This window comes from Hydra vulgaris, chromosome 15 (genome assembly GCF_038396675.1).
Source record: "Hydra vulgaris chromosome 15, alternate assembly HydraT2T_AEP".
NCBI classification, from domain to species: domain Eukaryota; kingdom Metazoa; phylum Cnidaria; class Hydrozoa; order Anthoathecata; family Hydridae; genus Hydra; species Hydra vulgaris.
This window is the reverse complement of record NC_088934.1, coordinates 32,883,553-32,907,637: the sequence shown is the minus strand read 5'-3', so window position 1 is coordinate 32,907,637 and position 24,085 is coordinate 32,883,553. Positions and strand designations below refer to the sequence as shown.

The 24,085-nt window shown below is 28.6% G+C and overlaps 1 protein-coding gene and 1 non-coding gene across 2 annotated transcripts in view; both read right to left on the bottom strand.

Annotated features, from left to right (window-relative positions):
* Positions 1-2,528: 2,528 nt before the first annotated feature.
* On the bottom strand, positions 2,529-2,611 carry trnal-uaa (transfer RNA leucine (anticodon UAA)). The gene has a single exon. It is a non-coding gene; the product is annotated as a tRNA-Leu (tRNA).
* Positions 2,612-7,782: 5,171 nt separating this feature from the next.
* LOC100198519 (apoptotic chromatin condensation inducer in the nucleus) overlaps positions 7,783-24,085 on the bottom strand; it is a 33,753-nt gene continuing 17,450 nt past the window's right edge. The window contains exons 6-15 of the mRNA XM_065820126.1: positions 21,349-21,608; positions 21,212-21,257; positions 15,068-15,165; positions 13,716-13,800; positions 13,524-13,628; positions 12,136-12,386; positions 9,325-9,432; positions 8,436-8,616; positions 8,256-8,356; positions 7,783-8,099 (exon numbers count right to left, since the gene is read on the bottom strand). Coding sequence (XP_065676198.1) covers positions 7,965-8,099; positions 8,256-8,356; positions 8,436-8,616; positions 9,325-9,432; positions 12,136-12,386; positions 13,524-13,628; positions 13,716-13,800; positions 15,068-15,165; positions 21,212-21,257; positions 21,349-21,608 — 1,370 coding nt within the window. The 3' untranslated portion in view covers positions 7,783-7,964. The remainder of the gene's footprint in view (positions 8,100-8,255; positions 8,357-8,435; positions 8,617-9,324; positions 9,433-12,135; positions 12,387-13,523; positions 13,629-13,715; positions 13,801-15,067; positions 15,166-21,211; positions 21,258-21,348; positions 21,609-24,085) is intronic.

Below are 24,085 nucleotides of genomic sequence, written 5' to 3'. Positions count from 1 at the left end.
GCATGTCAAACATATAAGTTGGCTATGAAAAACCAAAATATTACTGATAACCAAAAAAAATTAAAAACTGCTCTTTTCATTCTTCATCGAAGGAAAGCCAGAAAATTTTATAGTCTTCTCAATGATATTCATCCCAATGAGATCACTATATGTTTTGACATGATGGAGAACCTTGTACTACCAAAATTATCAATCGGAGAAGCCTACTATTCTAGACAGCTTTATTTTTATGTCCTTGGTGTTGTTATTCATAAAGGTGATAAGTCTCAGTCTGTTAACGATATATATTTTTTTACTTGGATGGAGTGTGAAAATAAGAAAGATTCGAATATGATCTGTTCAGCTATATAACATCTACTTAAAAATGTTTTAAAAGATAAATATTTCAACGCCTCGTCACTTCGATTGTTTTCTGATGCATGCTATGGCCAGAACAAAAACATAAATATGACATGTATGCTTCTAGCTCTAAGAAAACAATATTTTAATAAACTGCAGATTACACATACTTTTCCAGAACGAGGTCACTCATATCTGCCAGCTGATCGCGTGTTTGGTCGAGTTCAGCTAGATATTAAAAAAAGAGACCAAATTTTTGAGCCTAATGAATACATAAACATACTTAGCCGGCAAGGAAAAGTCATGGTTTACGGGCAGAATTGGTCAGCACATGACTTCAAATCAGAGGTCAAAAAGTATGTCATGAGCAAAAAAACATTTAAAATCAGTGAAGCAAAAAAACTTCTTATAAATTCAGACAAGCTCGAAGTAGTTGCATTTAGTTACCATTCTGAGCCAAAATCACACAGTATCCTTAAAAAACGGAAGAAATGGGAGACATTTAGACCGCAACGTTTGGAATTAAATAACTGTGTTAAACTTGCTAAGAAAGACGATGTTTTTCCTCTTCTCGGTCTTGTAGGAGCAGAAGGCAGAATACTTAGTATGTATAAAACACTACTCTGTAATGCCACTGAAGATAATGCTAGCCTTAGTGAAGAAGATAGTTCATAATTTGATTTAAATGTTTTTTAGCTGTGAATTTTGTAAACATGTTTAATTTAAGATACAAATATTTAAAAAAATTTCCAGCATAACATGATTTATTTTGTTGTTTTTTTTATTAACGTTATTGAATACAAGATAAAATACTCATTAACACCTTATATATTTTTATAGTTGCACTTGTGAGTTGTTTAAAAAAAGTTGCTGATTTATATTAAAGGAGAACAAAATTTTAAGGTAGATCTTAGAATGCATAATAAAATAATATTATGTTTCATTAATGGATATATTTTATTAATGAAATGGATATAAAGCGTTTTGTTAATAAATAATACTTGGATATACAGCGTTTTGAAACAAAACAAAAATAACCACTGAAAATATACATCAATTTCATACCGCTCGATTTCAGTAGACATTATAGTCTTATTAATAAAGTACATGTTTAACTAAATCAATAATAACTTATTCCAAAATACTTAATTTCTTTATGCAGGAGAAAAGTTCGATTTACTCAAAACCCAAAAAATGGATTTACAGCGTTTTGAAAATGAGCTCTTCAAATATAGTGTGACAAGGATACCTCTTTCAACATTAACAACTTTTTCTTGATAAGAAATACCACTTATCGAGTCTTTTAAATAAAGGAATATATCTATTAAATTTGATTAATATATAATCGAACTAAAGACAAATTAAAAATGACATAAAAAATTGTATACCTGCACATGTATTGCAAATTTTGAGCAGATCATTTTTCCATAGTTTATTACATCCAAAATGATATTTATTAGTATCAGTAGATTTTTTACACAACACACAATTTACCAATATTTTCTCCATTGTATATATGTAAACTTAATTAAAAATTAATATTATTTCATAAATTCAAATATATGAATTAAAACGAAATAAATAAATAAATAGATTTATACTTTAATAATATATATACATATATATATACTTTAATTATACATATATATAAACATATATATATATATATATATATATATATATATATATATATATATATATATATATATATATATATATATATATATATATATATATATATATATATATATATATATATATATATATATATATATATATATATGTATTGTATAAATTTTATTGCATAAACTAATACATTATACTATAAAGTATTACTATAAAAGCAGTAAAAAGCAAACCCTAAAAAACTATTTAATAGATCTGTTTTATCTTTCTCTATAAATATTTGTTTTATATTGATACTTATAATACTACTTGCAACATACGTGTTTCTATAACCTTGTATATCGAATGAATTTGCTGCTTAGAATATCAAATCCCCCATGGTAAGTTTTATTTGAACATCATGTCATATAATATGATATATGATATTTAATATTTTAAGATTATTTAACTCTTTCTAATTTAACTTTTTTTTAATCTCTGAAGATAACAATTAATACATCCCCTTTAAGAAACCAAGCGAGCATATTAAAAGGGCAGCATTTGAAAAACTTTTAAAAAGCCGCTACCAGAAGTGGGGTTCGAACCCACGCGGACATACGTCCATTGGATCTTAAGTCCAACGCCTTAACCACTCGGCCATCCTGGTAATGAATATAAGGGTATTAATTTTTATAATATATTTAAAAAAAAGCGCGCATTTCTTGCGATAAAACCATGGTCGTCTGTACAAAAACAGGCCTCGTAAACGCGTTAATCTGGGGCTGGGTCTAAAATAATACTCTTAAGCTTATCTTGTAAGTTCGAGCGACATCTTGGTTAATTTTCAAATTAAGTAAAATATTATCTTGTTTGAATCTAAAATATATCTAGAATGCCTAAAGAATGTTGCGTGACCAACTGTAATGCCATTACAGTTGGTCACGCAACATTTTTTATATATATATTGTAATTACCATTACTAATGGTAATTACAATAAGAAAAATAAAGAAAAAGTTTTTGGGCTTCCTTCTGAAAAAGAAGAATATTATCGTTGGATAAATGCCATTCCACGAGATAATGTACCTGACAGCCCAGATACAGTTGTTTGCGAAAGACACTTTCCACCTGGATATCTAACAGTTACCAAATTTGGCCATAAATGGCCTCGCAATCCTCCATCAGTTCCATCAGACAGATGAAGATGCTTTAAAAGTTGTTCTTAATGGTGTTGGAAAAGTAGGTATCAAACTAGGCTTGACATCACATTTGTCAACCACCATTAAGAACAACTTTTAAAGCATCTTTATCTGCCCGGAACATTATAGCCAATGAACTTGATATGTTTTTAGCTGCTGATAAGATTTCGTGTTTTAAATCATTACATCAGAAGCTACAAAATAAAGAAAGTGATTTTGGTGTAGTTGATGTAACTTGGTATTTTGCTGGTGAACATTTGCTAACCATTCAGTCAACAGACTTTGAAGAAAACTCTTCGATTGTCAGATTTATGCTTAAGATTAAGAATGATCTTACTTTTGAGGGATACTTTCGTGCAGTTAAGTATAAAATTGCATCTCTATCTCAAAATAGGGTTTTCATAATTGATTCTTGCTCAAAATTACAAGAAGCTATTAATTTTTTGAATAACTTAATAAAAGGCAAAAAATTTATGAATCTTTTGCAGCTCATCCGTGACATGAGCTCTACTGCAATTGGGAAGAAAAAATACAGCACAGAAACTATTGTTAGAGCATTTGATTATTTTGTAATTTCAAGATCAATATATGAAAGATTAAGGGAAGATTTTGAACTTCTAAGTATTTCCCTCTTAACAAAACTAACTTCAAAACTGGATTCTGCAATGGACAATATAGAGTTTTTAAACTCAGTTTTTTCAAAGCTTGACAATGAAATGCAAAAAAAGTGTATACTTTTAATTTATGAAGACTATGTTAAATCATCGCTTACTTATCATGCTGGCTCAGTCTTTGGTAAAGCAGTAAATAAACCAGACTCTTACGCAACAACTGTTTTAAGTTTTATGTCAATGTCACTTTATGGGGAGCTGCATTATCTGTGCAGAATTTTACTAGTTTGTTAGCTTGATTCTGAATTTCTTTTCGAACAAACTCAATTTGTCTTAAAAGAAATAAAGAGCGCTGGAGGGGTACCTGTAGCCCTAATATGCGAAAACAATTGTGTAAACCAATCACTATTTAAAAAGTTTGGTTGTATTGATCCATGGTTGACTAAAGACTATGTTCTTGTTATATGACTTTGTGCATTTACTTAAATCTGTTCGTAATAACAGGATCACAGAAAAAAGTCAAAAGTTGGGTTATGAGTATGATGGGAAAACAAAATATGCATGCTGGTCTAGTATCTTAAGCTTGTTCAAACTCGAAGGAAATAGCATTGTAAAATTGTCTAAACTTACAAGTTTAGACAATTATTATTGTATAATAAGTATTGAGAGACAAAAAGTGCCTACTTGCCTACAAGTCTTTTGTGATGAAACTGCAACTGCTCTAAAATCCAACAGTAGCATAAAAGAAGCAGACGATACCATTACTTTTATTGAAATATTTGTAAGATTCTGGAAAATTGTCAATACAAAAGGACCTTATGCTAATATTCGATATAAAAATACAGACAGAGCAGTTATATCAATTTCAGAAGATGCTAGACTGGCATTTTTACTTTCTCTTGCAACAATGGCAGAACAAATGTCCAGCAAACAGGGAAACAGACAATTTCAGTTGACCAGAGATACAGGTGCAGCTTTAGCTCATACATGTCGTAGTTTAGTAGCCATTACTAAATTTTTGTTACAACATTCTTTCAAGTATGTAATACTGGGAAAATTTACAATTGACCCACTAGAAAAAATGTTTGGAAAACTTCGACGAGTCACATTTTATCAATGTGCAAAATGTCAAAAAGTTAAAATTCAAAGAGCAAAATTAAGTCTCCATATTGGTATAGATATTGATTCTTTATCTGCAGAAAGTGGACATAACTGCCAAAAATGTGGATACTTTCTTAGCAGTAATGCTATTGATATATTTGACAATTTACCTGAGTTAGGAAAGAGTTTGCAAACAGATACAAAAGCAAAATGAGTATATATTGCTAGATATATTGTGCGAAATAAAGTTGAAGAGCAAGAAGAAGCTAAATTTTACTATGGAGAATTTGGTGATTATACTGCAAAAATAAATCGTGGAGGTTTGAAGATGCCAAATGACAATGTTTGTCAGTGGACTATTTTCTCTTATATATTATTTCATGAAATTGTTAGTAAAGTCTGCCAAAAGTCACTCTGTAATGTACTAATGTTGATATCAAAGTCTTTTAACTTTAATATGGAAAGAAAACAGTCTATTTCACTTTCAAACATTTTTTTAAAAAACTATGTTCATTAATATGCACCAAGATCGTCTAAAGAGCCACAACAAAAGATTTTTAAAATTTCAAAGTAACCTATCGATTTTTTAACAACTTTTATGTTACATATATGTTTTGTGTATTTTCTACTTATTATGTGATTTTGGTAAAAAAAGAAATTTTAATTTTTAGCTTGAGAGTTTTTTTAAAAATTGTTACAATCTTGCTGTTACTTAAACTTCGGCTAAAAATATTCAATTTATGTTTTGCACTTTAAAATATACCTAGGTTTTTTTTTGTGTATGTATATTTACCTTGATATATTTACACCCCGAGCCCACCTTGATATATTTACACCAACCAACTTTAAAATATATTTATGCACCCAGGCCACGATTAACGCGTTTACGAGGTCTGTTAGTTCAGACGGCTATGGATAAAACCTATTCCGAAGATTTTTTTTTTTTTAATCTTACTAAAATTTAAGGGTGTAATGCAAGAAGCGAACTTGAGTCAACTTTGACTTGAACTTTACATTGTAACCATTAGCCAACCAATTTTCCCCTTAAAAAATACTCTGCCGCTACTGGTTACAAAGTAAAGTTCAAGTCGAACTTGACTCAAGTTCGCTTTTTGCATTCCACCCTAAATCGCTCGTCCAAATTTGAATAAGATTTTAAATAAATACGTTTTTTAGGTAAAATGGACATCATAGTTTAACAATATGATCTTTTCTAATAGTTTATTGGCAATTTTTCCTAATTATAAGCTTTTTCTTGGTGGGAATTTTAGTACTTGTTGTGAAAATCGATAGAAATATTGTATTTTGACAATATAGTTAATATACGATAGAGCCGATTAGAACTAGGATTCATAGTGAGTTAAGGCACTTTTTTAAAAGATTTTAACTAAGTTTATGTTAACGCCGATGAGCGAAAGTGATCTAAAGATTCCAAAATGGTGTTCTTTAGATTCGCTATTAGAGCTAGTAAAATGGTTTTGAAAATTACATCAAAAAAAAGAAAAGTTTCTTTAAAAATTGAAAAAACCTGAAGCAAAAAAAATTATAAAATAATAAGCTCTCGTTTATGTCGTTTGGATATAATATGCTGATAAAATGATGCTAATTTCAAATAAAAGAATTCGAATAATTTGTAAATCACCTTAATCACACCGAGTAGTAGAATAAATAGTAAGCCAAGGCCATGATATCTTTAATTACCAGCCTTTCCCACTGACCTCACCTTATTCCGCAAATAAAGTTAAAATGGATCTAACCGGTCTTTTTTTAAGTAAAAAAATTTATTTAAACAGTAAAATTGTTGACGTCAACTTTGACGTCGTCCATAATATACGTCACCCTTTGGAGGTATGATAATAACAGCAAATGCATGAAAACATCGATGTACCATACTGCAACTTACACTGTGTTACACTAATAGTTGTAATTGCTTCTTACCACTTTTAACATTATTTGAACGCTCAATATACTTAATGTTCCTATACAATTAATATAACACAGTGTAAGTTACTTTTACTGAAAAAGCTCAACCCTACCACAAATGCCTTAAGGTGGTAGAGCTAGAAATAATAAAGAAAAACTTTTTAAAAATCGTTTTTTATTTTTATTTTTGTACAAAAATTATTTAGCTTTTATGTACTGGGACCGTATTCTCATCTCTCCGTTAAGCTTAACGGAGCGTTAGTCAAAAATTTCTGATAAATTACATTAATAAAAAACTTATTTAAATTTATAATTTTTTAAACATAAATGTTTTATTTTGGTATTAGTTTGATTTTAACGAATTTATATATATTTTCGTCATTTCTTTACTTAGAAATATTGTAATGAAATTTCAGACAAAAGCTCCGTTAAGCTTAACGGAGAGATGAGAATACGGCCCCTGGAAAACAGTAAAAACTTTCTAGTTAAAACGCGTTTTAACCTCAGTGCGGGATATTATATAAGTTTTGAAAAAATTGCATGTGCTTCAAACTTTCATGTCGCTAGGACAGGCATAACGCAGAATATTACCCACGCATAATTACGTTGTAACTTTATGAGGGTCGTAACCTTATGAACTTTTTAAGGTTAATATAACGTTAAGTGCAAATTTATAATTCTAATCTTAAAGCATAAAATAACTAACTTGTCTGCAATATAATACTTCTTAAAATCAGTAGAATGCAATTTATATCTTAAGGATAAAAATATTGAATAGGTAACAAAATTAAGCACATTCTTCTTTCCAATCTTTCTTTCAACTCTGTTTATTCATTGCAGTATTTTAAATAACAAATGCTTTCAAATAAAATTTGTTTTTAAAATCATTAATATGCAAAAGGCGTCGCACCAAACAGACTGTCTTCCTAACTATTGGTATGTAATTTGTAAATATACTTAATGACTTAAAAAAATTATTTGTTCGTTAAGAGTTCAAGTTCCACAATCAGAAAAATCGATTTTTTTTAAATCTTGGCAGTTACTAGAAAGTATCGAATATGACTTTCACAAAATATCAATAAAAATTTACAGTCGCGTCACTTTTACAAACTTAAAAACGTTATTTATAAAAGTAAAATTATAAAAGTTTTTAAACAACTTTTATTAAATAAATACTAACTCATTTTGTTATCTCCGACCTCTAACTGGTCTATTTAGAGAGCGCGATCGCCGAGATGTCTTATTTTCTTTATTAGTAGTGGTTTTTGTAGCGTTAGGGTTCTCATTGTGCTCAATTGGAATTTTTTTTTCGCGATTTAATATCTAGAGGAAAAAAAAGATTAAAAATCATTTAAACAATTATATACATACATCAACATAATTAACATACATTAACACACAATGTAATAACTAGCTTAAAAAAACTAATATTAAAGATATTTGTAAAAGATATTTTTAGAATAAAAAAAATTTATTGACCTGCTCATCCGTAAGAGGCAACCAATAAATACACGGTGTCGCTTTTGTTTTTCTAAACAAGTCATCTAATAGTTTTGCCGGACTCTCTTCTCGTTTTTTATCTAAAACGGAGAAAACGGTGTAAATATTTTATTTTATGTTGGTAGTGACATTTTTTAAAACAAACAACAAACTTTTTACCTTTTCGATTGGCAGTATCTTTTCGTTTGGTTTCTTTTGTTCTATCTTTTTTTTCAACTTCTTTTTGTTTTTTTACTTTTTTGTCTTCTATTTTTTCTTCAGTTTTATTTTCATTTTTATCTTCGATTTCAATAACAATTTTCGGCTTGCCTCCCATTAAACCTTGAGTGTCTTCCCAAATCTTAAATTGCAAAAATATCAGTTTAAGTATGTTTGGACCACCTGTTTATTGATCTTGAAATTTTGTTAACTTGCAAAAATGCAAGAGGTCAACACTTTTCAACAACACATTTTTTATATTTTCTTGTATCGAAAGCAGTGGAAAATAAAAGCGTTCCTTAAGAGTTTAATTAAATATCCCACAAACCCCCCATTCATTAAGATATTATTATTTGTTAAATTTCTTAGCATTATTTGTTAAATTTCTTTTTCAAAAAAGTATACACGTTTGTAATTAGTATCTTATTACCTGACATTAATAATAAGGTGGAGCGATTCAAAAATTTTCAGAAATTAGGTTTGCTTTTGTTGTGAATCGTTGTCTTTTTAGTAAAAAAGTAATTTATTACTTTTTTCTTTTAATTTATCTACTTTTTTCTTTTAATGAGTTCTTGAAGGTTCTATAGAAACCAAAATTTTTGACGAACCCTAATATAAGTGAAAGTTCTTCTTTTCTTAACTATTTCAAACTGCTACTCAAGACGCGGAATAAAATGCTTCTTTTAAAAATATTAATTTTATTTTATAACGTTTTGTTAAAAAAATAACAGCATACCTAAAGTTGTTGCTTTTTTGCAAATTATGTAAAAAAAAACCAGGGTTTTTAAGGCAAAAAAAAAAAAAAAAAAAATTAAATTTTTTAGCTATAATTTTCAATGAAAATTCACACCTGCGTATTTAATGCAAAATCAACTTTTAAGACCTTTGGTGTTCCTGACGGCCACTTTAATCCATGTAAAGCATTTCTTGTTGCTGCAGCCTGTTCCTCAGAGGACAGCTAAGACATAAAATTTAAAAGCATACAATATATATACATAAAAAAAAATAAAAACTTTTAAATTAACTCCAAATTGACAAATTTTTAAAAACTATCATTGAGATGTTTTCAGTTTTAGCAATTTTTATTTATCTTTAAAACGTTTCATTTGCAAGATTTATATGTATATAAAACAACAAACAACTATATTATATTTATATAACTTAATAGTGCGGATTAGTATAACAATTGCGCAAAAGTGGATAAAAGCATGAAACTTTTTTTACATGTTGAAAATTAGTATATAAAATATTTAAGATGGTGGCGCATTCAGCTATATGAGCTAGAGTCCTGTTGGCACAAGACATGTTCAAGACATAAAATACATATTAACACTATTACAACAGGTTTTATATCTCCTAAACATTTGTTATGCCCACAGTGTCAGAACAGTGGACCTAAATAAATAAAGTCTGTGAGGGTGATAAAAAGCTTTATCCATCATCTTAATCCTTAACAGATCCCTGTTGTCACATTTGATTATCTGTTGCATGTTATTCTTAAAACTGTTTAATGAGACTGACCTGATCTGTACGAGAAAGATAAATTCCTTGTTTTGATGGCTGGTCTATACATTGAAAAAGCTTTTCTTAAAGCAATAGCTATCTTATCAAAGGAAAGTGGCTGGGTTGAGGCTGTTATTGCAGCTGAAATTGCAACATCTGGCACCGCTGAAACTCTTTTATTTGTATCCCATGTAAAATATTGTCAATAATATTTTACAAGGGATGTAAAATATCAAATATTATATATTAGAGTACATGAGGTTTTCTGTTTCTGCACATCATGTTTCTTACACTATCAGACATGCAATTTGTATTGTTTGCTGGATGACGGTGTTCAACCTTTGACTTTTCATTAACTGTTGAGTAAAGCGATTGGCTCGTTCACAGTTTGCTTATTTGAGTTCAATCAAGGAAATCAAGATCATTCTGTTTATTTTTGTCACGTCTCTGCGTAGTTCTTATTTTATCTATACTTAAATAGTTTAGATAAATACTTAGATACTTTTCATTTTTATCTATACTTAGATGGTTTGACAAAATGTACCACAGTTTTTTCAAACTTAGTAGAAAGAATTTATTCAAGATTGTTTTGTTATTGGGACTGTAAGTGTGTATGCACCCCCGGAAACGTAACAATTTGTTCATATTAAGAACTTGACAATTGCAATCTTATCTAATAAAAACAAAACGTTTAAAAATAACTTTGGGCAAAAATAATTTATTTTTCAGATTATAAATTGGTTGCCAAACTAGTAGTAAACGTTTTTTGAAAACTTTGGAAATACTTTTTGAGCATGAAAGTCAGTCATATTCCTCATCAATCTCTTAGTTTGAGCTCTTTGATTATGCTGGTACTAGAAATATTTGCCATTTTATTGTATGACCAAACATCTGTGTAAACAAATGTAAATACTGCTCAGAAGTATTTTTTTACTTTTAAAAGAACTAGCAGATTAGCAACATTCCACCGACAGGTGATGCAATAATGCAGCATGTCAAGCATACAGCGCATTAGGTGTATGTTTGGAATCAAACATTGATAGTATTTCCACCTTTACCTGACTAGGGTTGATTAGGGCTGGAAGCTAGAAGGAAGTGATTGTCATTGTTTAAGATAACAATCACTTCCTTCTAGCTAGCTTCTAGCCTCCTTCTAGGTTAGAGTGCTTGTTTTAGAAGCAAGAAATCCAAGGTTTAAAGCGAGCTCTGAGCATATTTCGCACCATCGGTAAGGAGGCATGAACTTCCTAGTTAGACTGCTAGGTCTTCTTGGGGCACCTGAAATAAAGTTAAAAAAATAAATCCTATATAGACGCTTCCTGAAGCTGATAAATACTGTCCCTTGTTCATTCGGTGTGGATGTCCAATATATCGCTGTAAATAACATTATGATTTTTGCACCCAGGTCGTTTTTGGTAAAACAACTATTATATATAATTGATATAATTTAACTTCCTTGAGATTTTAGTGAAGATTATTTTAACAGTTTAAAATTTGTTAAGATTTCAATAAATCCAAAATGACAGTAACCATCGTTTCAGATTTTAGCCAGATCCCGTTATGCCACGCTTTACCACAAAATGATCTGCATAATTTTCAGAGTAATTGGTAAAATTTTTATGCTTTTATCCACTTGTGCACAATTTCAGTCATTTTAAATGTTAATCTGCTGTACTATAAGAATATATGTAACAATTCGAAAATTTTACAAGCAATAAAATAAGCAATTCCTCACCTAACCTGTGTCTGCGTGTGTGTGTGTGTGTGTGTGTGTGTGTGTGTGTGTGTGTGTGTGTGTGTGTGTGTGTAGTGTAATTTAGTTTACAATAGCTAATTTTGATTCATAACCCTATTTTTCAAATTAGGATTTAGAATCAAAATTTAGATAAGCAGTTGATAAAATGTTTATAAAAAAAAAAAAAGCTATTTTAAAAGTCATGCAGCTAACATACCAATATGAATATAATATAAGATAACATTAAGGAATATAAATCATAATAACAACTAAAATATATTATTTACTAGTCAAAATATATAAAACAGAATAATAAACGAATTATACAGTAAAATGAATAATAAACTTCAACTTTCTACATGAAACAATAATTTACTCTTGTTATATTGCCTTTGTAATTTGTGTTGCTGGCATTGAACTTACTTGAACATAACAGTGTGATTTGACTTGATTAATCCAAAAACCATTTTCTGATATCGTACCTGTTCTGCCTATTAAAACTTTTAATTGATTAACAGTAAATGGTCGTACTAAACCAGTTATATGAATATAACAAGATACAGGATTCCTAGCTGGGCTAGGAGAACGATCTCGTTTTCCTTGCATTTCACTATCTTCATCTACATAAGTCGATTTGGCAAAAATAATGTCAACAGATTTTGGAGCAGATTCACCTGAAAAAAAAAATTTAACTTTAAGACAGTTTAAAACTAACGATTGAAAACGTTGAACCACTTGAAATTTTCATGTAGTTTATTTGCAGTACTAAAGCAATACCCCCTTGATAAATCTTGACAGGTTGAAGACTTGTGCTGCAATTAAAAAGAACTTCACGAAAAAATATTTTTAATCCAAAAAATGCTGCAGAGTACTTAATTAGTTTGAAGTTCATGCAATGCAAAAGGATAATATAATTTAACCAGTATACAAATTTTTATGTGTAACAGTTTGTAATGCGATAAAAACTTTGGTAAAAATTGTGCATAAGTAAAATGGATATCAGTTGTATATGGTAAATGTTCAATTGCCCTTATTATGAAATTCAGGTAGCATATTCCGTCATTCAAATTGCAACAAAAAATATTTGAATTGTTCATATGAAGTCTGTTGAGAGCAAAACATTTGCGTTATAATATCTTTATATTTCTAAAGCTTCCATGCAATATCTTCTAATATTCTGTCATAAAAACAGCAAAAACTGTTTGCATTTGATGAGATCATGCTGAGTCAAGTTTTTTTTCTTCTTTTTATTACTAAAAACCTGGATAATTGAGTTTACTCGTTTATAGCTATCAAAGTGTTTAAACTGTTATCTTTATTTCACAACAAATTATTTAGTTATTTAACTGTGTAGTTATTTCTTCTTTAATGTCAATTTATGAAAAATTAATTACATTTGAACAAAACTTTTAATGTAAATTATGTGATCCATTAAAGATTTTGATACACTCATCACAGCATTTTTGTACACTTTAGATAAATCATGTAGTAGATCATGTGACATATTAGGTTGAAGGCCATGTTGCAGGTTACCATGTAACTAAAAAAATATTCTTTATTTTCTTCAAAGTTTTTAATTGATTTTTTTTTTATTGTTAGTTTAGTAATTTTCAATTATAAATAATCTTCAACCACCAAAAATGATCCAATAAATCATCGTGTGATGATTATTAACATACTGCATCGTCTTTAGTGCTTAACTGGATTAGGAAAATGGAGCAAGAACATTAAAGAACTAATAAAATAAAAATACAATATAAACAGGAATAAAAAAAGCTTTTGAAAGAATTTTCATTAGAAATGAAACTAACCTGCATCTTCAACAACTAGAACTTCAGGATCGGTTCGTTTTCCCAAAGAAATAATTTTTCCTGATTCAACTTTAACTTTTCTTCTATTAGAATTCAAAGTTCCAGCTAAAACATTGAAAACAAATAAATCGAAAAATAATCACACTCTATTTCAAAATTGATGAATTTGTAAAAAGAAGACTGAAATAATACTATCACGATCATCCTCTTCTTGATAATCCAATTCTGGCTGATCATCTGATACAAGAACTGTGGTTTTATCTTCAGTTATTAACTTCTAATGAAGAAGAAACTTTCATTATTATGTAACATAACAACAAGTGGACAACATATATATATATATATATATATATATATATATATATATATATATATATATATATATATATATATATATATATATATATATATATATATATATATATATACACAGTCGCAGAAAATTTGAAATATTTGTTTAATAATACTTTTTTACATTGAAAATTTTGAGTATTACTTTTATATACATGCAAAATGTTATGTTATAAAACACTAAATTTGTTTTAGTCATAGGTTGTTGTTATTTTAGCAAAAAATCAAATAATAATTATGGAAAAAACTAATGAATTAACAACAAAAAATCATGCTCAGATTGTTATTCTATGTGAACAAGGATTGACCCTGACTTCTATTGCTGCACATTTTAATGTAACACACAGCTGCATTATAAAAACATTAAACCAATATTAAGAAACTGGTAATTTTATAAGCAAAGCTAGAACTAGATGACCAAAGGTGACTACTCATAGGGCAGATAACTGCATTCATTGTTATGCAAAAGCACATCTGTTTGCCAGTGCTTCTGTAATTTCATCTTAGATATTTTCAAATGGTGTTGCACCAAGTGTTATAAAAATTAGAAGACATTTGTGCAAACAGTTTAACTTAAATAGCCATGTTTCGACAAAAAAACCTTGCCTTTCTCAAAAAAATATAAGAGACCGTATTGCCTTCTGTCAAAAATACAAGAACTGGTCAGCGGAAGATTGAGAGGATGTAACATTTAGCAACAAATCACTAATTAAACAATTTGGTGGTCATTCCACAAGCGTTAGACGCCCACCTTGACCCCCACTATTTGCTTTCTACTGTAAAACATTGCCCTAAAATTATAATATGGGGTGCCATTACAGCAAATCAAAGTGGTGGTTTATGGTTTATGCCTTTTAACACCACAATTAACATCAATATTTATCTTCAAATATTTAAAAAAAAACTTAAAATTTTTATGAATATCACAAATACCCACAATTTTCAGCATATAGTTCTATGAATTGTTGAACACAATAAATATGGAACAACTTATTTTATTCAGGTGTTAAAACAATACTTTTAATAACTGATATTTTATTCTTGGTAATAAGAAAATTTTTTTTGTTTAATTTCATTTAAACAAGATTTTCATAAAAAATAAATAAAAACACTTATAAAAAATCTAAAAAAACACACTTTATGACTGTAACTATAATCTGGAGATTTGAAAAAAGTAAATAGAAGATACATACTTTAATTGAATCAGAATTTTGGTCTGATATATTTTTAGATGTTGATCCCCAGCGGCGCTTTCTTTTTGCAGCTTTTTCCTCTACGCTTTCAACAGAACCTGAAAATATGATTACTATTTAAAAACTACAGTTAATATTTATTTCGCCATTTAGTTGATTTTATTTGTTTATTATATGGATTATATGTATTGGTGATATTGTTTACATGATACTTATATTCATACTTATGACTTTAGATGTTTTTAGATAAAATATGGAATCATGATTCCATGTTCTGTCTATATTGGGATGCACCAATGCATACTTTTAGCCAATGCCAACAGACCAACGCGAACCAATATGGATGCATTGTTGGTTGTTGGTTAGGGTGGGTCATACTTTTTTAATTTATTGTCACTACTACAAAAAGTTGCTATATTATGAAAATAAAAAGAAATCGAAAAAAATTCGAGCTTCCTTTAATATCTTAGTGGGGCAACTTTTGTTTAAACATTTTAAATAGCGCTTTTCACCAATAACTCAAATGGAATATTTCAAATTTTATTTAACTATAACCTAATTTGACATTGCCCTATTTCTAATTTCATTTTTCACTCACTGTTCTATTGTTTAAGATTGGTAAACTATAATCATACGCGTTAGATTAGTAAAGAAGCGTGTTAAAATTCACACATTTTTTAACGATTTCTTATAATTGTTTTTTTAAGGACTATCGTAGTTGAAGAATTGTCATGGGAGTTTTAACTTGTATATATATACATAATTTGTGTATATATATGTGTATATATATATATATATATACATATATATATACATATATATATATATATATATATATATACATATATACATATACATATATATATATATATATATATACATATATATATATATATATATATATATATATATATATATACATATACATATATATATACATATACATATATATATATATATATATATATATATATATATATATATATATATATACATATATATATATATACATATATATATATATATATATATATATATATATATATATACACATATACATATATATATATATATACATATATATATACATATATATATACATATATATATACATATATATATATATATATATATATATATATATATATATATATACATATATATATATACATATACATATATATATATATATATATATATATATATATATATATATATATATATATATATATATACATATATATATATACATATACATATATATATATATATATATATATATATATATATATATATATATATATATATATATATATATATATATATATATATATATATATAAGATTTTATGTAATGAACATGATAGAATCACTAACTATCAGATAGCTGTTTTTAACAGATAAATGCAGAAATCAGGAATAATAAGATTTTAGCTAACGATTTGGTAAACATATGGTTGAGGGTGGGGTTGCCAATGATATTATATAACAGCATTCTGAAAAGCTTGGATAAATTGGTTACTGATACAAAACAATTGAAGAAATATATTGGTGATAAGAGAAATTCATCTACATTTCAGTGCCAACTTGGTTCTTTCAATAAAGTATTTGACATTTATCCTTGCAAATGTGCTGAGGTATCAGGGACTGGTTAAACTGCCGCTATTTCACCAAAGTTCCTTTTAAGGAATGGGAGTTTTGGCTCAATCAAAAGACTAATCATAAATTGTAGATTAGCCAGATTGACCAAGAAGAAACAGAACGACTCTAAAAGCAGAAAATTCATAAAGAACGTGAAATTTAGTTTAGAAAAAAGAATGCAGAAACATGCCTAGCTTTTTCATTGACAATAATTCTTTCTTGGGAAAGCAATAAAGAAAGGAGTTGTTGCGATGATAATGAGGAATATGACGAAGCTACTTATTCAGAAGACAGCTCACATAATGGACACCATCCCAAATATCGCAATGTATTTCTGTACAAAGAACTCTGTCAAATAATGGAACAAACAGGAGTTAACAATCAAGATGCATGCAAAATCATTAACGCTTGCTTAAAAAATATATATCACCACAATAAATATTAGATCCAACAAAATTTAGAAGACAAAAAAAAATGTGGCGACAAAAATATTTCAAAGAACATGCAGAATTGGCCACAGAAATCATTGGAATTGGTTTTAATGGTCGTATAGACAAAACCCTAAGGTTAGTGGAACAGGAAGATGGTAAAGTAAGCAGGGCTACTTCTATCAAAGAAGATCATTACGCTATCTGTTCATATCCCAACAGCATCTACTTTGATCACATTTGTCCTTGAAGTGGTAAAGCAATTGATGTGGTGAAAGAAATTATTTCAGTTTTGAATGACAGAAATTCTCTTGTGACTTTACTAAGCGTTTTTTGTAATGGAACCAATGTAAAAATGGGCTAGAAAAATGGTATCATTCGTTTACTTGAAACTCGTACTGGCAAACCTCTTTAATGGTGTATTTGTTTGCTTCATTTGAATGAGCTACCTCTCAGAGCAGTTTTCACTGCACTTGATGGCAGTACATCATCCTGATACAATAGCAATTGCCTAAAAAGTATTGCAAAGAAACTGTTATTTCGCTCATCTTGAAAATGTTTTGTTGTCAGCCATCAAAGATGAAGACAAGAAAAAAACAGTAAATGTAGCAAAGAAAATTATTGTATGTAGAAGAGAAGATATTACTGATAGGGTGTGAGTTTTCTCTATACAAAAGATTTCTCTTAATTTCTATTACAAAAGATTTCTCTCAATTTCTATTACAAAAGATTTCTCATATTTAGAAGTGATCGACTTGTCAAATGTTAATATCTCTCCTCCGATTTTATGTGAAGTGAACAAGGAACACCTCTTAATCAATGTTGCAAACAACACTCTTTAAGTTCCTGATATTCCATGCCATTCTCAAAATGTTGAACGTCTGGTCAAAGAAGGATCTACAGTATCCAATATTGTCACAACCTATGAAAAACCTCATGGAATGCTTGTTTCCGCTTCAAACTCGAAACTTAAATATCCAAAATTCGACAGTAAAAAGGACTTTATATAAGGATTTTCCATTTTCACATTCTTTTTTAGTATACAAATGTAACTTTTATTCTTTACATGGTGTTTTTACTGATTTTCAGTTGATATGTAGGTGAATAACAGTGGATCTCATACTCATAAGCAAAAGTTGCCCCCTTTAAACTAAATTAAAAAATGCTAATATTTTTCAGGCAGTTATATTACATGGTGTAGCAACTTTTCCCACCAGTAACGATGCAAAAATCAGAAAAATTAAAAATATGACCCACCCTATTGTTGGTATCCAAGGCTGATGCGTATGCTTCTGCCAAATGGTTGATGCAGCAGTGCAAACCTAATTAAAATAATCTCTAGCTTGATATTGCATTATGAGCTTTGATATTTTGCCATATGGTAATATCAACCATTGATAATTTCTATTGTGAATAATATTTAAGTACTTTGCAAGAGATTGAATGAGCACAGCCAAGTGTACATACATCAACTGACATAAATAGGGGTAACATATAAGGAGTGTACTCCCAATATAAACAACTATCAAAAAGTGTAATACTTCCTTAGCAAGACAAAAGTATGAATTAATGATTGTGGATAAAGTTGAAAAGAATCCAAAAATATTATATAGATAAATGAGTACACCACAATATGTAAGAGCAATATGAGAACCAAGAATTAACTCAAGATTCAGATTGCTGATGTACTGAATACAAATTCAAAACCTTTTTGTTAAAGATGAATAGTACATTCCATTTTTGAAATTAGGAATTGATATCACCAATTTAACTACTGAAAATTTTGATATTAAATAATTTTAATAAAAAAAAGCAGAGTTAAAAAATTACATCTTAAAAGACTATTGCTTGTGTGCTATTACTATGTGCTATTGCTTTAGCTTATCCTCTAAGTTTTAAGGATTCTAATGGATCAATCTAAGGATTCATAAGAAAAAAGTCAACTAACGAAGCTTAATTCAAAATATGACATGATATGATTGAAAATTGAAGTTATTTATTAGAAGAGAGAGAGTTGTTATTGGAGATTATTTTTTAACTAGAGATGTATTGGATCCACTACTTTCTGTACTTTACAAAAATGTTCTACCTAAAATATCTGAAAATCTTTTTAACAGTGGAAACTTGTTTGTTCTCGTTTAAGAGTTTGTTTTCGCTTTATTGTAAAAGAGGAAGAAAAACTTCCTTTTTCTAAAAACTTTAAAAAAAATTCTAGTAGTTCTTGCCATAAAGCAATTATTTTTTCTGCTAAAAAGTTTCAAAGACTTTGATTTTTGTCAACTTTTTACTAAAATCTTTTTTATTTTACTTACTACTTCATGTGTTACTACTTAAATGCACAAGCTTAATTGTACATGCACAAGCCTTCCCAAAATTTTTTTAATTTTATTTCTTTAATTCTCGCTATGTCATCATAAACAGGTAGGATTATGTTCGTTAACTTTGTTCAACAACATTATAAAAAATACTGGTACCATTACAAAACATACTGTAAACATAACAAAACGAGTTTTAACTGTTAATAACCATGTTATTGCTTTTTTGTGTTAACACTTAAATAGTAGGCAAATAATTAAAAAAAAAACAAAAAACATTTAAGTTTTAAGTTGACATTAAAAAAGATGATTTTCCTATATTTTTATTGTTTTTTTAAAGAGGAAAGCAAAAATATAAATTGCTATGTTTGTAAAATATACTGTATAATTTTAATGTAACAAGTATATAATATCCCTGTATGAATATGTCTACGCAATGCATGCATATACTTTTATGTATAACTTTTTTTAATATCAAACTATATTTACATGTTCATAAGTATGTGTACATTTAGATAAGGAGTTTACTTAAAGTAAACCACCGACATTCCGTACACGGAATGTCGGTGGTTTGAATCCCACTATTATTCATTTTTTTAATTGTTTTTCTTTTAAATACTCCTGGTCATATATTTGCTTTGAACCATTTAACTTTTTTTTTTTTGTATATAAATATCTTTTTGTTGTATGTTTTTGAATGATACACATCTTTTTAAATTCAGATATCTTACACCAATTAAGCCTTTTAGTGTATTTTTTAAGTAAGGCGCACATACATGTGTATACATAGTTTTTAAGCTTTAATTAAGCCGAGCCGTCTACACATTTTTCGAATAGCCTTAACTGTTTCATATTAGCTTTCTATTCTTGTACATTTTTTATCCACAATCTTTTAGCGTTTTGTAATTTTGGATACCTGTTGCTTCTAAACTGTGCGCTTAGTTCTACCCGTCCCCTCCATTATGTTCAATCAATAATAATAAACAATTATTATTATTAATTGTTATGCAATTACTAATAAGAAAACTATTATATAACTAAAATATAACTATTATTATTAATTGTTATGCAATTACTAATAAGAATTAGTAATAATTGTTTAGGTATATTCCACCAATATCATAGTAGACAAAAATGGAGGGGACGGGTAAAAAAACCAAAAAGATCAGGGAAGTGATGGGATTTAAATCAGGGACATTACGTGTATGAAGTAGCCTTATCTATGTAAGCTAAACTAAGATCACTATGGATAGATCATTATTCTAGCTTACAAGTTGTTTAATGATTCTTTCACTCTTAATATACTCAGTCAATTGTATCTAAATCTAAGATTTAAAAAAATTTTGTTACCATGTAAGATTATGTAATGATTATGTAATCATATAAGATTATGCAATGATTTTGTTATATAAGCTCATATAAGATTATGTAATGTGAGAAATTGAAAAACTTTCACATCCATTCTCAGCAAAATGATTGAAACACAGCTTTGGTAAACTTTAAGATATGCTTAATAAAAAGGACAAACACTTTTAAAACTAAATACCAAGATGTTTTATAAAATAAAATAGAAAAACACACACATACAGCTTCTTTATTTTTATTATTTTCTAGTTTTTTAAAAAACCTATTTGAATTCTTTGTAAATTAAATGAATTTCACATAAATTGAATTAAATTAATAACATTTAAAAAATAAATTTAATAAATTTTAAAAAATAATAAAAATTTATAAGAAAATAAAGATAAATCTAGAACTAACCTTGTAAAGAAACACGTTTTTTCAGAGGCACTGGTTTAACAGTTTTCTAAAATATAAATACATAAAAAATTATTGTTAATTGCAAATATTTAAGTAAAACAGAACAACTATAAACCTGCTCAATAACAACTATAAACCTGCTTCAACTTCTTTACATTTTCCTCATCATCTTCACTGACTATTTCTCCTTCGTCAACTAATGTTTCATTTGTAATATCTTCTGTTTTTTGATTTTGAAATTCATTGTCTGCAACTTTGGAAGAACCATTACTTTCTTCAATAAACAATTTTGGGTCAACTTCAATACTATCTTCTTCATATTGAAACTCTTGGCTAGGATCTGTGTTATGTGCTTCTTTATCATCGATTTCTTCATCAATCTCTTCGGTATTGTTTGCTTTTATAAAAATCATTATTTTAAAATACGATACATGAGATTAATAAATTCAATTAAATAATTAAATTTAACAAATTAACTTATATGGTGGATTTCAAACTAATAACTTTTGTTTCAGATGAGTAAGGAAATGTTAAGCATAGTAAACATTTGAAGATCATCTCCTTCATCAAAATGCTTCATCATCATTAACTCCACAAATATTGACATATGTTATTTGTATTTGTAACAATAAACAAAAACTACTACAACTAGCAACTCATTTTTTTAATTTTTTTTTTACTTAATTTTTCCTTATTTTTAAATTTTAAACAAGAACATGGTGCAGCAATTTTATAAATTCTTTTTTACTAAACCTTTTCTTTATTTTTTAACTTTTATTTTTATCATATCTTAATCATAACTTTCACATTTCCAAATAAATTATCATAATTATCATATAAATTCCACATTTATAAAACATGAACCGAAAAAACAAGATGATAACAGGACAAATAAGAACAAGGTGCAGCAAAAAAGTTGAGTACTATTGAGATCTTAAAGATTCAATCTCAACACTTGTTTACAAAACAAGTGCTTGAACCCCACCACGTCCCTGATAGAACCGAGCTCACAATATCTACAATTGCTTGCAAAACAAGTGCTTATGTGAATAATCGTCTGATAAAATTATCAGAAAATAAACTATACAGTACAGGGTGGATGCTCGAAATCTTGACAATTTTTAATTTGCCGGCATTTTTTTGTTTTTAAATTCTATGTTGCGAAATTCAAACATTAATCAAAACAAACATTGTACTCATGGGAAAAAAATAAAAATTGCAAACTTAGCACATCATGTTAAAGGAACATGACCGTAGAGTTGCAGTGGTTGAGTCCCTTAGCGCCGGGCACTCTGTCCCAGAGATTATAAAATGGTTTGGCTTCCCAAAAATCACAGTTTATGATATTGCAAAGAGGTTTAATGATGGTGCAGAGTCTGTAGAATGAAAAGAAAAGACTGCTCACAAACCAATCAGGAATAAGGCCTTCATCAGCAGAGTACAGAAGTCGATCAACAAAAACCCTAGCACCTCGATCAGGAAACTGAGCAAAGATATGAATGTGTCTCATTACACTATGAGAAGAGTGATCTGTGATGACCTTAGGTACAAGTACAATGTCCTGAAAGTCAGGCAGATGATGCCTGCTTCAATGAAGGAGAAGAGAGTGGCTAATTGTTCTGTTCTTTTAGCGATGAGAATATTTTTACTGTGGATGCTAAAGTGAACAGAAGAAATGACAGGTAGTTGGCTCAAAACTCAGAAGATGTCCCAGTGATTGGTCAGACAAAATTTCCAGCCTCTGTCCATGTCCTTATGTCTGTTTCCAGCAAAGGCCATGTCATGCCACCACACTTCTTCCTGAAGGGCCAAAATGTCAACAAAGAAATCTACTTGGACCTTCTGATTAAGGTGGTGAAACCTTAGATGGACAAGTGTTCCAATGGTAGGCCATGTGTTTCAGCAAGACTCAGCTCCTGCTCATACCTCCAATTTGGTACAGGGATGGCTTAAAGAAAATCTCCCTATGTTCTGGTCGAAGCACTTTAGTGCTTTGACCAGAACATAGGGAGATTCTTTTTAATCCATTATGTCTAGGGCACTTTGGAACGTGATACCAATAATCAAGTCACAACACTGTTGAATCTCTAAAGCCAGCAATTACTACTGCAGCTGCCAACATGTTGGCCGATGAGGTGGAGCAAGCCTGCTCCAGGTTCAGGAAGCGTATCAAGCAAGTCATTGAAGCTAAAGGCAGCTGGATTGAGTGAAATGAAAGCTCTTATATGTGTACATTACTGTTTAAAATTTCAGAAATATAGCTTTGAAACTAATACTTTTATTGTAATTTTTATTTTGTGTCAAAAAAAGTCCGGATTTCTAGCATCCACCCTGTACAATACAAACATTAAAAAAGAAAACACACATATATACATTTATATCTTCTTATCGTAAAATATATAACAACTATTATAATAAAAAGAGTAAAATATATAACAACTATTATAATAAAAAGAGTAAAATATATAACAACTATTATAATAAAAAGAGTAAAATATATAACAACTATTATAATAAAAAGAGTAAATAATAAAATAGCTAAGAGTTTAAATATTTTTTTATTTTAAAGGAAAAAGTTCTTTTTCTTTAAAGCGATCCTAAAATGCCTTAAGTGCCTAGACAAGTTGTGCTCATACTAAAGAGAATGATAAAAAAAAATGTTTGGTCTGAATTTTTCTGAGTAAAAAAATAAAACAAACGTATACCAAGAAGAACTAACTTTGTTGTTTCAGCTAAAGCTCACTGTCTCCATGTTAGTCAGTTGCTTCAAGTCTTTAAAATAAACGTCACAATCAAAATTATGCAGATTTTAATGTAAATACTTGCCAAATACAACATATTAGTTGGGAAATACTAAAATAAGTTTTTTAATGC